The sequence below is a fragment of the Mycetomoellerius zeteki genome, unplaced genomic scaffold (assembly GCF_001594055.1).
Source record: "Mycetomoellerius zeteki isolate Tzet28-1 unplaced genomic scaffold, Tzet1.0 scaffold460, whole genome shotgun sequence".
NCBI lineage: Eukaryota > Metazoa > Arthropoda > Insecta > Hymenoptera > Formicidae > Mycetomoellerius > Mycetomoellerius zeteki.
Window position 1 is genome coordinate 15439 of NW_017257458.1, and position 12606 is coordinate 28044.

A 12606-nucleotide genomic window follows, 5' to 3' on the forward strand; every position below is an offset into this window, starting at 1 on the left:
TAAAAAATTATTTAAACATATTTAAATGACAGAATTCTGAACGAAGTGTATAGAAATCGTTGGAACTATTGTAGAACTATCGGAAAATGCCGAAAAGAAGGCTGGAACTGGCTGTTAAGAGGTACTTTACTCTTGTGGTGCGGTGCCAGCGCTCAGATTAAAAAATTATTTAAACATATTTAAATGACAGAACTCTGAACGAAGTGTATAGAAATCGTTGGAACTATTGTAGAACTATCGGAAAATGCCGAAAAGAAGGCTGGAACTGGCTGTTAAGAGGTACTTTACTCTTGTGGTGCGGTGCCAGCGCTCAGATTAAAAAATTATTTAAACATATTTAAATGGCAGAACTCTGAACGAAGTGTATAAAAATCGTTGGAACTATTGTAGAACTATCGGAAAATGCCGAAAAGAAGGCTGGAACTGGCTGTTAAGAGGTACTTTACTCTTGTGGTGCGGTGCCAGCGCGGTGCCAGCGCGCGGTTTTAATTATTATTTAAAATTACTTAGAGGCCGGAACTATTGTTAAAACCTATCAGGAACTGTAGAACTCATCGAGAACTATAAGATTACTTGTTTTCGATTGATTTTTTCGAATTTTGCGGTGCCACGGGAAGTTAGCACCTCAAATTTTCAAGTGTTATTTTTTTTAGCTAAATCAACGGAACTATTTATATAACTTATCAGGAACTATAGAACTATTGCGGGTGCCAATGGAACTCTTATTAAAACTTGCGGTGCCAAAAGATGAGGTGCCAACTTCACACACGTGATTAATCCGATCTGCATCCAGTTCAGCTAAAATATGTTAGCGCGCTAACATCGTTGTAAGCGCGTTCTAAATACGGGCCTATAATAACTTGTTGTAAATAACTTGCATACTGTACCTGATCCAACCGGATGTATTCGACCACATGCAGCACCAAGATCTCTGTCCTTTTTCATCAAATCCACCAGAACTTTAACAGCAGCCGGTCGAAAGTCAATATCTCCGTCCAATGTAAGAATGTATGTGTTCTCGGCAATAGCCTCTTTTCGATCCGTATCGATTGGTAGTCCCATCAGACGATAGCCCAGAAGATAATACATATACATGACCTTAAAAAATTGAACAATGTTTCTCAGAGCTTTTTTCCGAAATTTTATAAACATAAATTTCCTTCTCTCTAATAATTTCATATTGTACGTGTCTACAATACATATATATTTATTATCTTCAAATATATTACATATATTACATACACACACATGTATACAATATACATATATATATGTATATATAGATGTTGTATGTGTGCACATTTAATTTTTTTTAGAAAAAAAAAAACCTTAATGTGCGAATAGTTATTTCTCATACTTGACTCCATCGTTTCCTGTGTCTAATCTTGTTTTTATCCTTCAGATGAACTATCAAATTAGATTTTCCTGGCAACGTCCACACAAGGCGACCTCCGTAAGGCGTTGGGTATTTAGTAGGCGGTGAAAAACGCATGCATAAGTTCTCTACGTTCCTTTGAACCGTCTCCACCAGCGTAATTACATATTGATTAACTTGCGTCTCATTTTCATCATGATTACACAAATCAACGCAGCCATGCATGCAACAAAATGCGTCGTCGAAGAAAATGTGCGCTGATATCAAAAGCGTACAATGAATGTTCATTCAACAAACGCGGTTAATAATTTTTTTTGGCTTATTTATTCATTTTTTTCGAAAATATGTAAACTTAGTTTTTCGTAATAGGGTTCTCTTTTAGAGACAAAAATAGTAGGTTATATATAAATGTCTAACTAAACAAGACCGATATTTTAAAGATGTTAGAGATTCAGACAGAGAAGTTATCAGATAAGAGAAGACTAAATTACACGTCTAGATAATTAAATTTTAATGACGATTCAAAGTATACACTATATCCATTATAATTTTTTAAAAAGTGAATTTTGTTAATTACTCATGTAATGTCTTGATGAAAAAAAATTTTTGATTTTTATATTATTAAATATTATATATAGTTCCTTCTAATCTTTTAGTTATACTTGTATGACGACATACTTTCTAATTCATAATAGTCCTCGATTTGAACTTTATAATATTTCTGCGTGACGCGTATTGCACATTGATCTTTATCCAATCGTAGAATACTGCCCACTAAATGATTCATCTCGCTCTTCTCTTCGTGCCACATTGTAGCGCACGCGTAAATTCTTGCAAGTCGATCTTTACGCTTATTGACTACTGTATCAGCATCAATCAAGTCGTCTTGGTTAAAATCTTGTTCGATCCTTCTAGCATCTAAATTAATATCGATAACTTCGAGTCTCAAGTCGCCATTCTGAAATTCCAATTAATTATAACAATGAATATAATTGCAATAATAAATCAACAAGATAAGAGTTTAACTCTTTACTGGAAGTTGAGCATCTTTAGTTTCCCCTTCGTGGTCTTGTTCAATATTTTCATTCTGCATCCTTCTATTTAAAGCTAAGCATTGATCAATCATGAGCGAATCATAGGTGATCGTAGAGAAGATTCTTTCCGCTAATGCTAGTCTTTCGTTTTCAGTGGTCCATAAATGTATCGTGATCCATATCTGTGACATGAGCCATATCAGCCAGAACCAAATGTACCAACTAGAAAGAAATTCATTCCAATTTCTAAAGAGGAAATCCTCAAAGAAAAGATAGTCCGGGGTAACATTATGAAAGGCACAGATGTCTTTCTTTCTGGCAGTGCACAATGTCACGATCAAACATGCTACTCCTAAGCTAGCTAGATTTGTTGGAAACGCGAAACCAAATTGGTGCATATGGGTTCTGTAAGCGAATTTGCCTGAAAATGTCGAAAAAATGAAGATCGGAATCAAAAGCATTCTTGAACTTATACAAAGAAAATGCACACATACAAGAGTTAAAATATTTAAATCTTCGATAAGCCAAAGTAGAATGACTAATCAGAAAACTTTTAAGTTGAATCTTCTCACATGATGCAAATGTTTAAAAGACGTTGCGAAAAACAGATAAAACAAGCAAGAAACTATAATGCGGGGTCTACAATAGAAGTCGTAGCAGTCGTAGGGTCTTAAGTCGTAGAAAATTGACCAATCACAGTCGAATATGAGAAGAATAATCAACTGTGATTGGTCAATTTTCTATGACTTAAGACCCTACGACTTCTATTGTAGACCCCGTATAATAGACTGCGTCATTCCGAAATTCTTCAAAATATCTTTGAAATATCGCTCATAATTAGTTACTTTTGGATTTACAAAGATTTCCTCTTTCTTTATAAGATGAAAAACTTTAATGTAAGTTTTTTAATGTAAGTATATATACAGGGTGTTTCCAAATTAAATGGCAAAACTTCGGGAGCGTGTAGAGGAGTAAAAAACTAAGAAAAAAAGTCCTATAGACATATGCTCCTTTTTGCTTTGTTTCGCAGGAAATCACGAAAAAAGAAAAAAATATATTTAATTTATTATTTTAATTATTTTATTTATAAACTTTTTAATGAAGATTTTGTTCGAAATGTGCACCTCTTGCAGCAATACAAGCATTGCATCTGTCAAACACGGCTCTTGTAGCAGCCAGGCACTGTTCTTGCGATATTCTGTTCGCTGCAGCTACGATACGATTTCTCAAATGTTGCTCTGATTGAATAGGCGAAGAATAAACTTCTTGCTTCAGAGTACCCCATGCATAGAAATCTAATGGCGTTAAGTCGGGCGAACGAGTTGCCCAATGTACTGCTCCTCCACGTCCAATCCATCGTTGTGGGAATTTTCTATCTAACCAGGTTCTAGCGACTCTGCTGTAATGAGCAGGGCATCCATCTAATTGAAACCACATTTCAGTACGTTGTTGTAATGGGATGTTTTCTAAATAGTCAGAAAATTCATTCTCCAAGAAATTTAGAAAACGGTCCCCATTTAATCTTGCAGGTAAAAAAAACGGTCCCACTAAAACGTCGTTCCAAATTCCAAGCCAGACATTAACAGAAAACTCTTGCTGAAATTTGTATTCTCTAACAGACCTGGGATTTTGATGAGCCCATAATTCCTTTGATTAATTATTCCACCTCTGGTAAATGTTGCCTCATCTGACCACATTATTTTAGATGGAAATAAAATATCATTGTGGCATGTCTGAAGGTACCAGTTACAAAAGTTCAATCTGTTCCAATGATCTTGAGGTAATAAATTTTGCACTTTTTGAATGTGGTAGGGATAGCGATTATCTCCTTTTACAGTTCGCCAAATTGTTTGTGGTGACACTCCCAATACAGCCGACGCATTCCGAACGCTGGTCTCAGGATGATTGTCAAAATGTTGTAAAATACGATTCCCTGCCTGCAAATCTCTTCGTAACGCTGCTTGAAATCGGTTGTTTTCTTGTCGAATTGAAAATGTTCCAGTCTCTCGCAATCTATTAAATGTCAACATAAACACTCTTCGGTTTGGCACTCTTCTGTTTGGAAATCGTCGTGCATATTCTCGCACCGCCTTTAAAGCATTACCGTTGCAGAAACCGTATACAAAAACCATATCAGCATATTCACTATTAGAATACGTACGCGGCATATTGCAAAAGACAAAATTCATCTACTGTTAAAGGCTTTCAAAGAGCGACTGACAAATTCATAACAGAAAGTGGAAAATGTAATCAAATATGTCGGTGCTAGATATGGCAAGAAATGTAAACATTTTTTTTCGATTTCTCTGAAACGGAGCAAAAACGAGCATATGTCTATAGGACTTTTTTTCTTAGTTTTTTACTCCTCTACACGCTCCCGAAGTTTTGCCATTTAATTTGGAAACACCCTGTATATAACATATACATATATGTATATATGTTTGACTGTTTTGACTTACAAGCTTGATACATCGTCATGGTGCAAACAGCTTGAATCGTAAAGACATAAAGAGGTGTAGGGACGGTGAATTGCGGTGAGAAGAAGCTTTTGGCATCTATTCCTTCGCGTATGTTAATAACGAAAGCACCTGTGATAAAAATGAATATCCTCCAAATTGAAACATATCCTTGTACGACATGCTGACCTGGTTGAAGATCTTCTTTCGCACGGGATAAGAATCGTACTAGACCTATTTTGATTGGAAGATGATTTGTTTTTTCGATATATATATATATATTTCGATATTTTTTATTATACCGCGACATTTTATATTCAACCCAATCGTGCTGCGTAACAATTCTAATTAATTTGGAAATAAATCAAATCAGTTTCTAGTAAAAACACTTGCCATAAAAATGTAATAAGAATCTTATTTTAGACTGTACATATGAGAACACAATCGATAAACTTATAGAAGTCTATACCGGTCGAAGCTGGATCTTTAATGCTTTTAATTAATTTCTATGTGAATTTATATACTAAATATGTAGTTATTTGAAATGACTTCGAACTTACAAACGCAATCAAACTAGTATAGTAATATCACAAATTAAATTAATAAGCAATTTATGTTAAGTGATATTATTATAGTAGTTTTATTGCGTTTATAAATTTGAAAAATCTTTTCGGCGCGCAGTTCAAATAACTATATATATTTGCCGTATTCCAAAATTTACTGCCAGTATTGAAAATCTATAGTTTACGTCACGTGAGATTTTTAGTATTGGCAGTAAATTTTGGAACACAGCCTTAGTATATGAATTCACATAGAAATTATTTAAAAGCATTAAGATCCAGCTTCGACCAATATAGTTATTTTATCGATAACTCTTCTAGTTTATCGATACAAAAATAAGTTATACTACATTTATTAAGATTATAAGATAAAACTCTCTTTCTCTCTCTCTCTCTCTCTCTTCTTTTTCTTTTTTACATCAGGCAACACATTTGAAATTATTTACATATACAGGGTGTCTCATTTTAATTAATTACCTCAAATATCTGTTGAATAGTGCATTTTAGAGAAAAATGCTTTAAACAAAAGTTTTATTACTTCGAGGACATAAGATGGTACCATTGGTTTAACCTTGGATGGCTTCGTCAAGGTCAGGGCAAGGATACTTTGAATTTTTAAAATAGAACCCTCCACTTTTCAATATGTATTTTTGTAGTACACCTCGAGAGCTTTCCAAAACGCTATAATAAAATATTTTTTCATAGAAGTACTTTTCATAGAAGTACTTTTTGAGTTATAAGGCTTGAAAGTATCGCCGGTATTACGAGGGGCACTATTTATATTTTGAGCCTAATAATAAAAAAACAGTAATTTGTCATTGAAAATGACTTTATTGTTTTTCAAAATATTCTCCTTTATGATCCATTCACTTTTGCAATGCTTTCGAACTACTTGTTTGCACCAATCGACACGAGCATCTTTTTGAGATTTTGTCAGATTATGTGGGATCCAACGAGAACAAACCTTTTTCACGGCTAAATGATCATGCAATATTTTATACATGCTGGTAGAACTAATGCCTAAGGTTGTCTCAATCTCACAGTATGTCACATGACGATCTTGCATTATTAGTTTTTGCACAGCATCAATGGTTTCTGACACAACAACTGATTTTGGACGACCTTCACGACTTTCGTCGGTGAGCGAACGGCGACCACGATTAAATTCATTATACTAGCGTTTCACAGTGGCAAAGGATGGGGCTTTATCGCCAAAAGTGGAAGTAAGTTGATCGATGCACTCCTGTCTTGATAATCCACGTCGAAAGTCGTAATAAATCATTGCACGAAAATTTTTACGAGTTAATTCCATTTTTTCGCTGAGATAATTTTCAAGTGACTGTAAACAATACAAATCGCGCTCAAATAACAAAACGTTCTGAAGAAGGTTATGGTAAAAAATGTCAAACTTTCTAGTGGAAACGTCAGATAGCACCTGACAACACTCAGTGTTGCCAAAGGCTCAAAATATAAGTAGTGCCCCTCGTAGTATTACTTAAGGTGCCCAAACGATGGCTAAAACCTTTTGAATATTCAGTGTCATGACCTTGATAACATTTGTTAAGATCAAGGCCATTGGAGATTGTTTCTCTTATTTTCATTTTTGCACTAAAAATTCCTTCTTACGTAAAATTTTTTAGCCATCGTTTGGCCATCTTAAGTAATGCTAATGCCGGTGATACTATAACTTTCAAATCTTATAACTCAAAAAGTATTTCATGAAAAAATATTTTATTATAGTATTTTGGGAAGCTCTTGACGTGTACTATAAGAACACGTACTGAAAAATGGAGGGTTCAATTAAAAAAAAACATCGGTTACGTTGACCTAGCTTTGAGAAGACCACCCAAGGTCAAACCAATGGTACCCAATCTTATGTCCCCCTTAAAATTAAAACTTTTAAGCATTTTTCCCTAAAATGCACTGTTCAAGAGATATTTGAGGTGGTCAATTAAAATGGGACACCCTGTGTATATATATATATGTGTGTATGTATATGTGATCGGTACGTACCAACGTTGCTGTGAGACGATACAAAGTTGCTCCACCAACGACTTGAGCACAACGCAAGAGCAATAGGAGTAATCCACATCAACGTTTTATCGACATCGTGCTCGATAGTAAGAATCAAAGGCCACAACATCCCGCTGACTTGGGCAATCAATGCCAATACATCAAAAATTTTTAGTAATCTTAATTTAATTGTTGATGTATTACGGCTCTCTTTATTTCGCGAAAGTAGATCTATTAAATATTAACAATTTAAGTTGTATTTAATATATTATTTATATGACAAGTTAAATTCTCTCAGAATCATATGATATACAATAGAAACGAAAGTTTTTTTCCGTTATAATTTTTAATAGAGTGTCAATGACCAACATGGTAAGTTAAAGCAAAATGTTTCAAAATTGAAAGGAGAGGAGACGATTGCTATTGAAGCCTTTTAATTTTTAGGACCTGTATTCATAGTCAGATCTTATATTTAAGATCCGTCTTAAGTACAATCTTAAGATGTCATGAACCAATCAGAAAGCCGTATTATCATCTTAGGACATTACTTAAGATGGTCGTAAAATAAGAACAGACTATGAATATCGGACTAGAACTTAGTAAATTAATTATGCGCACTTACTCAGCAATCCGGGTACGAAACATAGGCAACAGAAAATCGCGGCACCTTGCACTGCACCGATTTCCGGTAGAATGATAAAAGTTAACAATACTAAACCGAGCGTGTGAAGCGTGTCTATCAAGATCATGAGTAAAATATTCCGTTTCTTTGGCATCCTTGGTTTCCTTTTGAATAGATAGTGCCACAAGGTGTTTAACACTCCGATACATTCCGGTACAAGATATATGAAAATCAAACACCACGTCCATTTTATACGGCCATCTTGCGTATATTCAGTAAAAAGTTCTTCTAATTCTAAGGAACATTCAAGAGTTTTAGAGTATGAAAGAATATATCCCATAAGAGAGAAAGACCTTACTTCCTTCTCTCTTCTTATGAAGTAAACATAACGTAATAGTAAAACATGATTTTTGATATTGATAATTAACATGATAACATGATAAATAAGCGATAAGATAATTTTCAAAATGATATGTCCTTGATATTATGTTACAAATTTTTGTAAACTATCTTTTCAACTTGATTCAACAGGATTCTTTTAACTGTTATTACTTATTATCTGTTACTATTCAATCCTTTCAATTACAAATATCAATTCTCATACCTCTCTTTAGAATTAATTATTTTTATTTAATTTAACTTTTTAGTTCGATTTGATTTAATATTTTGGTAAAACTTTGACAATTGCTTGAAATCCTATATTTTAACATTTCGTACGTGCGCAAATCTGCCTCTATAAACGTTTTTAAAATTTCAAAACTATAAGACCAAAAAATTCTACACTTGGATAAAAGGAATGCAAAAATTTGTAATTTTTCAATTTGTCTTGTTACATAAATTTTCAATTTACACGCTCTCTTTAAATTAAAATTTTACCTTCATTACGATTACAAGAGGGCAACGATTGATTTGTCCGTAGTTGCGCGGTGGCCAATAGAACAAATAATTTAGATATGATACTGCTGCATAAAACGATAGTAAATAACAATCCATAAATGAATATCTTTAGGATCCAAATGACGATCTCGAAAAATCTGTTATTTTGCATAGATCCACTTTCTGATGAAGGAGGATAACATTCGAACACGTCCCATGGTAGAACGTCCTGCAAACTGAAAAGCACGAGATCCGAGCTCAGTATTTTCAGCACCATTTATTTACTATTATCTCATCTTTCATATTTGTTTTCTTATTCTGTTTTAGATCTTCCTGCACTTTTTACATTTTTATCGTTTTGCAGTTTTATTCCTTCCCCTTTTCGTTCCCTTGACATACACTTATTTATTTTGCAAAAAAGTCACTCACTTTCACAAAAACAAAACAACATTTATTCATTGTCATTTCAAATCTTCAATCTGCTCTTTTATAAATCATTATAAAATTAATACCTAATCTAATGAATAAAAATGGCCGAATATTGGTCTTCAATAATTTTTTTCTCAAATACTATCAACTTTACAGAAAAACTACAAGAGATAAAAATTGTTTATTTTCTTCTCATAGAACTCTAAGAATTTTTTATCAACTTTTTAGTACTGCATTTTCTTATTTTTACCATCATGAGAAAATACGGTATTAAAAAATTCTGAAAAAAATTCTCAGAACTTTATCAGAAGAAAATAAACAATTTTTGTCTCTTACAGTTTTTCTGTAAAGTTGATAGTATTTGAGAAAAAAATTATTGAAGACCAATATTCGGCCATTTTTAGTAATTAATACCTTGTTAACTATTGCGAAAATTGCAAAATGGTAGAGGACTTTCCGACTCCGTCCGCTCTACTTGCCCACGAGCGTTGTTAGGTGAATTACGGGACACCCTGTATGTAAGTATATATACAGGGTGTCCCGAATTTAATGTCTAAACTTCGGGAGCGTGTAGAGGATCGATAAACTAAGAAAAAAGTCCTGTAGAGATATGCTCGTTTTACTTCGTTTTGGAAAAAATCGCAAAAAAAAAGAAAATGTATATTTATATATACAGGGTGTTTCCAAATTAAATGGCAAAACTTCGGGAGCGTGTAGAGGAGTAAAAAACTAAGAAAAAAAGTCCTATAGACATATGCTCCTTTTTGCTTTGTTTCGCAGGAAATCACGAAAAAAGAAAAAAATATATTTAATTTATTATTTTAATTATTTTATTTATAAACTTTTTAATGAAGATTTTGTTCGAAATGTGCACCTCTTGCAGCAATACAAGCATTGCATCTGTCAAACACGGCTCTTGTAGCAGCCAGGCACTGTTCTTGCGATATTCTGTTCGCTGCAGCTACGATACGATTTCTCAAATGTTGCTCTGATTGAATAGGCGAAGAATAAACTTCTTGCTTCAGAGTACCCCATGCATAGAAATCTAATGGCGTTAAGTCGGGCGAACGAGTTGCCCAATGTACTGCTCCTCCACGTCCAATCCATCGTTGTGGGAATTTTCTATCTAACCAGGTTCTAGCGACTCTGCTGTAATGAGCAGGGCATCCATCTAATTGAAACCACATTTCAGTACGTTGTTGTAATGGGATGTTTTCTAAATAGTCAGAAAATTCATTCTCCAAGAAATTTAGAAAACGGTCCCCATTTAATCTTGCAGGTAAAAAAAACGGTCCCACTAAAACGTCGTTCCAAATTCCAAGCCAGACATTAACAGAAAACTCTTGCTGAAATTTGTATTCTCTAACAGACCTGGGATTTTGATGAGCCCATAATTCCTTTGATTAATTATTCCACCTCTGGTAAATGTTGCCTCATCTGACCACATTATTTTAGATGGAAATAAAATATCATTGTGGCATGTCTGAAGGTACCAGTTACAAAAGTTCAATCTGTTCCAATGATCTTGAGGTAATAAATTTTGCACTTTTTGAATGTGGTAGGGATAGCGATTATCTCCTTTTACAGTTCGCCAAATTGTTTGTGGTGACACTCCCAATACAGCCGACGCATTCCGAACGCTGGTCTCAGGATGATTGTCAAAATGTTGTAAAATACGATTCCCTGCCTGCAAATCTCTTCGTAACGCTGCTTGAAATCGGTTGTTTTCTTGTCGAATTGAAAATGTTCCAGTCTCTCGCAATCTATTAAATGTCAACATAAACACTCTTCGGTTTGGCACTCTTCTGTTTGGAAATCGTCGTGCATATTCTCGCACCGCCTTTAAAGCATTACCGTTGCAGAAACCGTATACAAAAACCATATCAGCATATTCACTATTAGAATACGTACGCGGCATATTGCAAAAGACAAAATTCATCTACTGTTAAAGGCTTTCAAAGAGCGACTGACAAATTCATAACAGAAAGTGGAAAATGTAATCAAATATGTCGGTGCTAGATATGGCAAGAAATGTAAACATTTTTTTTCGATTTCTCTGAAACGGAGCAAAAACGAGCATATGTCTATAGGACTTTTTTTCTTAGTTTTTTACTCCTCTACACGCTCCCGAAGTTTTGCCATTTAATTTGGAAACACCCTGTATATATATACACAGAGTGTTTCAGAATTCGCGGACACGGATTGCACAGTGTGATTGTATGTGCCAAGAGAAGCAACTTTCTCCTCTGGTAAAATTACGTTCAAATAGTACTTTTTAAATGATTAAGTTAATTTTAAGTAAATTTTTTAAATTAACAAATGAGCGCTCCACGTTACGCATGGATCAAGAGTGGCGCATACACACGGCATGGCTCGGCGTATGAGCATGTACATTAGTTTATTATTTTGCTACAGGATTTATAAAAACTGTGTATGATATCTAAATATCACTATTTTGAATACAATTTATTTAAGAAGAGAATATTTTCTAATTGATATCGTTGAAGAAATGATTGAAAGTAAAATAAGTAGATCAGACAATTCGTGAATAATTATGATATTTAGATGTCATGCATAATTTTTATGAAATCTTCAGCAAAATAGTAAAATAATGACGTACATGCTCATACGCCGAGCCGCGCTGTGTGTGCGCGCCGCCTCTGATTCAAGCGTAACGTAAAGTGCTCATTCGTTAACTTAAAATTGCTCTCATTTAAAAAGTTTATTTTACTGTTTGAACATAATTTTGCCAGAGGAAAAAGTTGCTTCTCTTGGCACATATTATGCTGTACAACCCGTGTCCGCGAATTCAGAAACATATACAGTACTGGACAAAATAAGATACGCACTCCAAACATTTTCACATTTATGTAAATAACTCGCTAGTCCTGGTAGATTACATAATGATGAATGAGGTAAAAGAAAGGTATTTTAGTCTACTTTGCAATGATTACAAAAATTTCAAAAACAATTCGAAATTCTTTAATAGTCAAGTCCGTTACATTTATTATCAAAATTATCATGGACAAAATAAAGTACGCAAGTGAAAAAAAAAGTGTAATAAAGACAAAGTTTATAATTAATATTTTGTATGACCACCTTTTGCTTGTATGACGGCTTGCAAACGTCGAGGCATACTTTCGAAAAGGTTTTGGATATGTTGCTGATCGATATTTTTCCATGCTTTCATCAATGCTTCCAACAACTTAATTTTATTCGTTACTTCCCCTTTATCAAGCTT

The 12606-nt window shown here is 34.0% G+C and overlaps 1 protein-coding gene across 1 annotated transcript in view; it reads right to left on the reverse strand.

Moving 5' to 3' along the window:
- LOC108727011 (uncharacterized) overlaps window positions 1-12606 on the reverse strand; it is a gene marked incomplete at its 3' end in the record, with an annotated part of 29520 nt that overhangs the window by 15046 nt on the left and 1868 nt on the right. Inside the window, exons 2-9 of the mRNA XM_018454897.1 lie at window positions 8937-9172; window positions 8061-8354; window positions 7439-7669; window positions 4869-5099; window positions 2409-2830; window positions 2054-2333; window positions 1358-1632; window positions 888-1098 (exon numbers count right to left, since the gene is read on the reverse strand). Of these exons, the coding sequence (XP_018310399.1) occupies window positions 888-1098; window positions 1358-1632; window positions 2054-2333; window positions 2409-2830; window positions 4869-5099; window positions 7439-7669; window positions 8061-8354; window positions 8937-9172 (2180 nt within the window). The remainder of the gene's footprint in view (window positions 1-887; window positions 1099-1357; window positions 1633-2053; window positions 2334-2408; window positions 2831-4868; window positions 5100-7438; window positions 7670-8060; window positions 8355-8936; window positions 9173-12606) is intronic.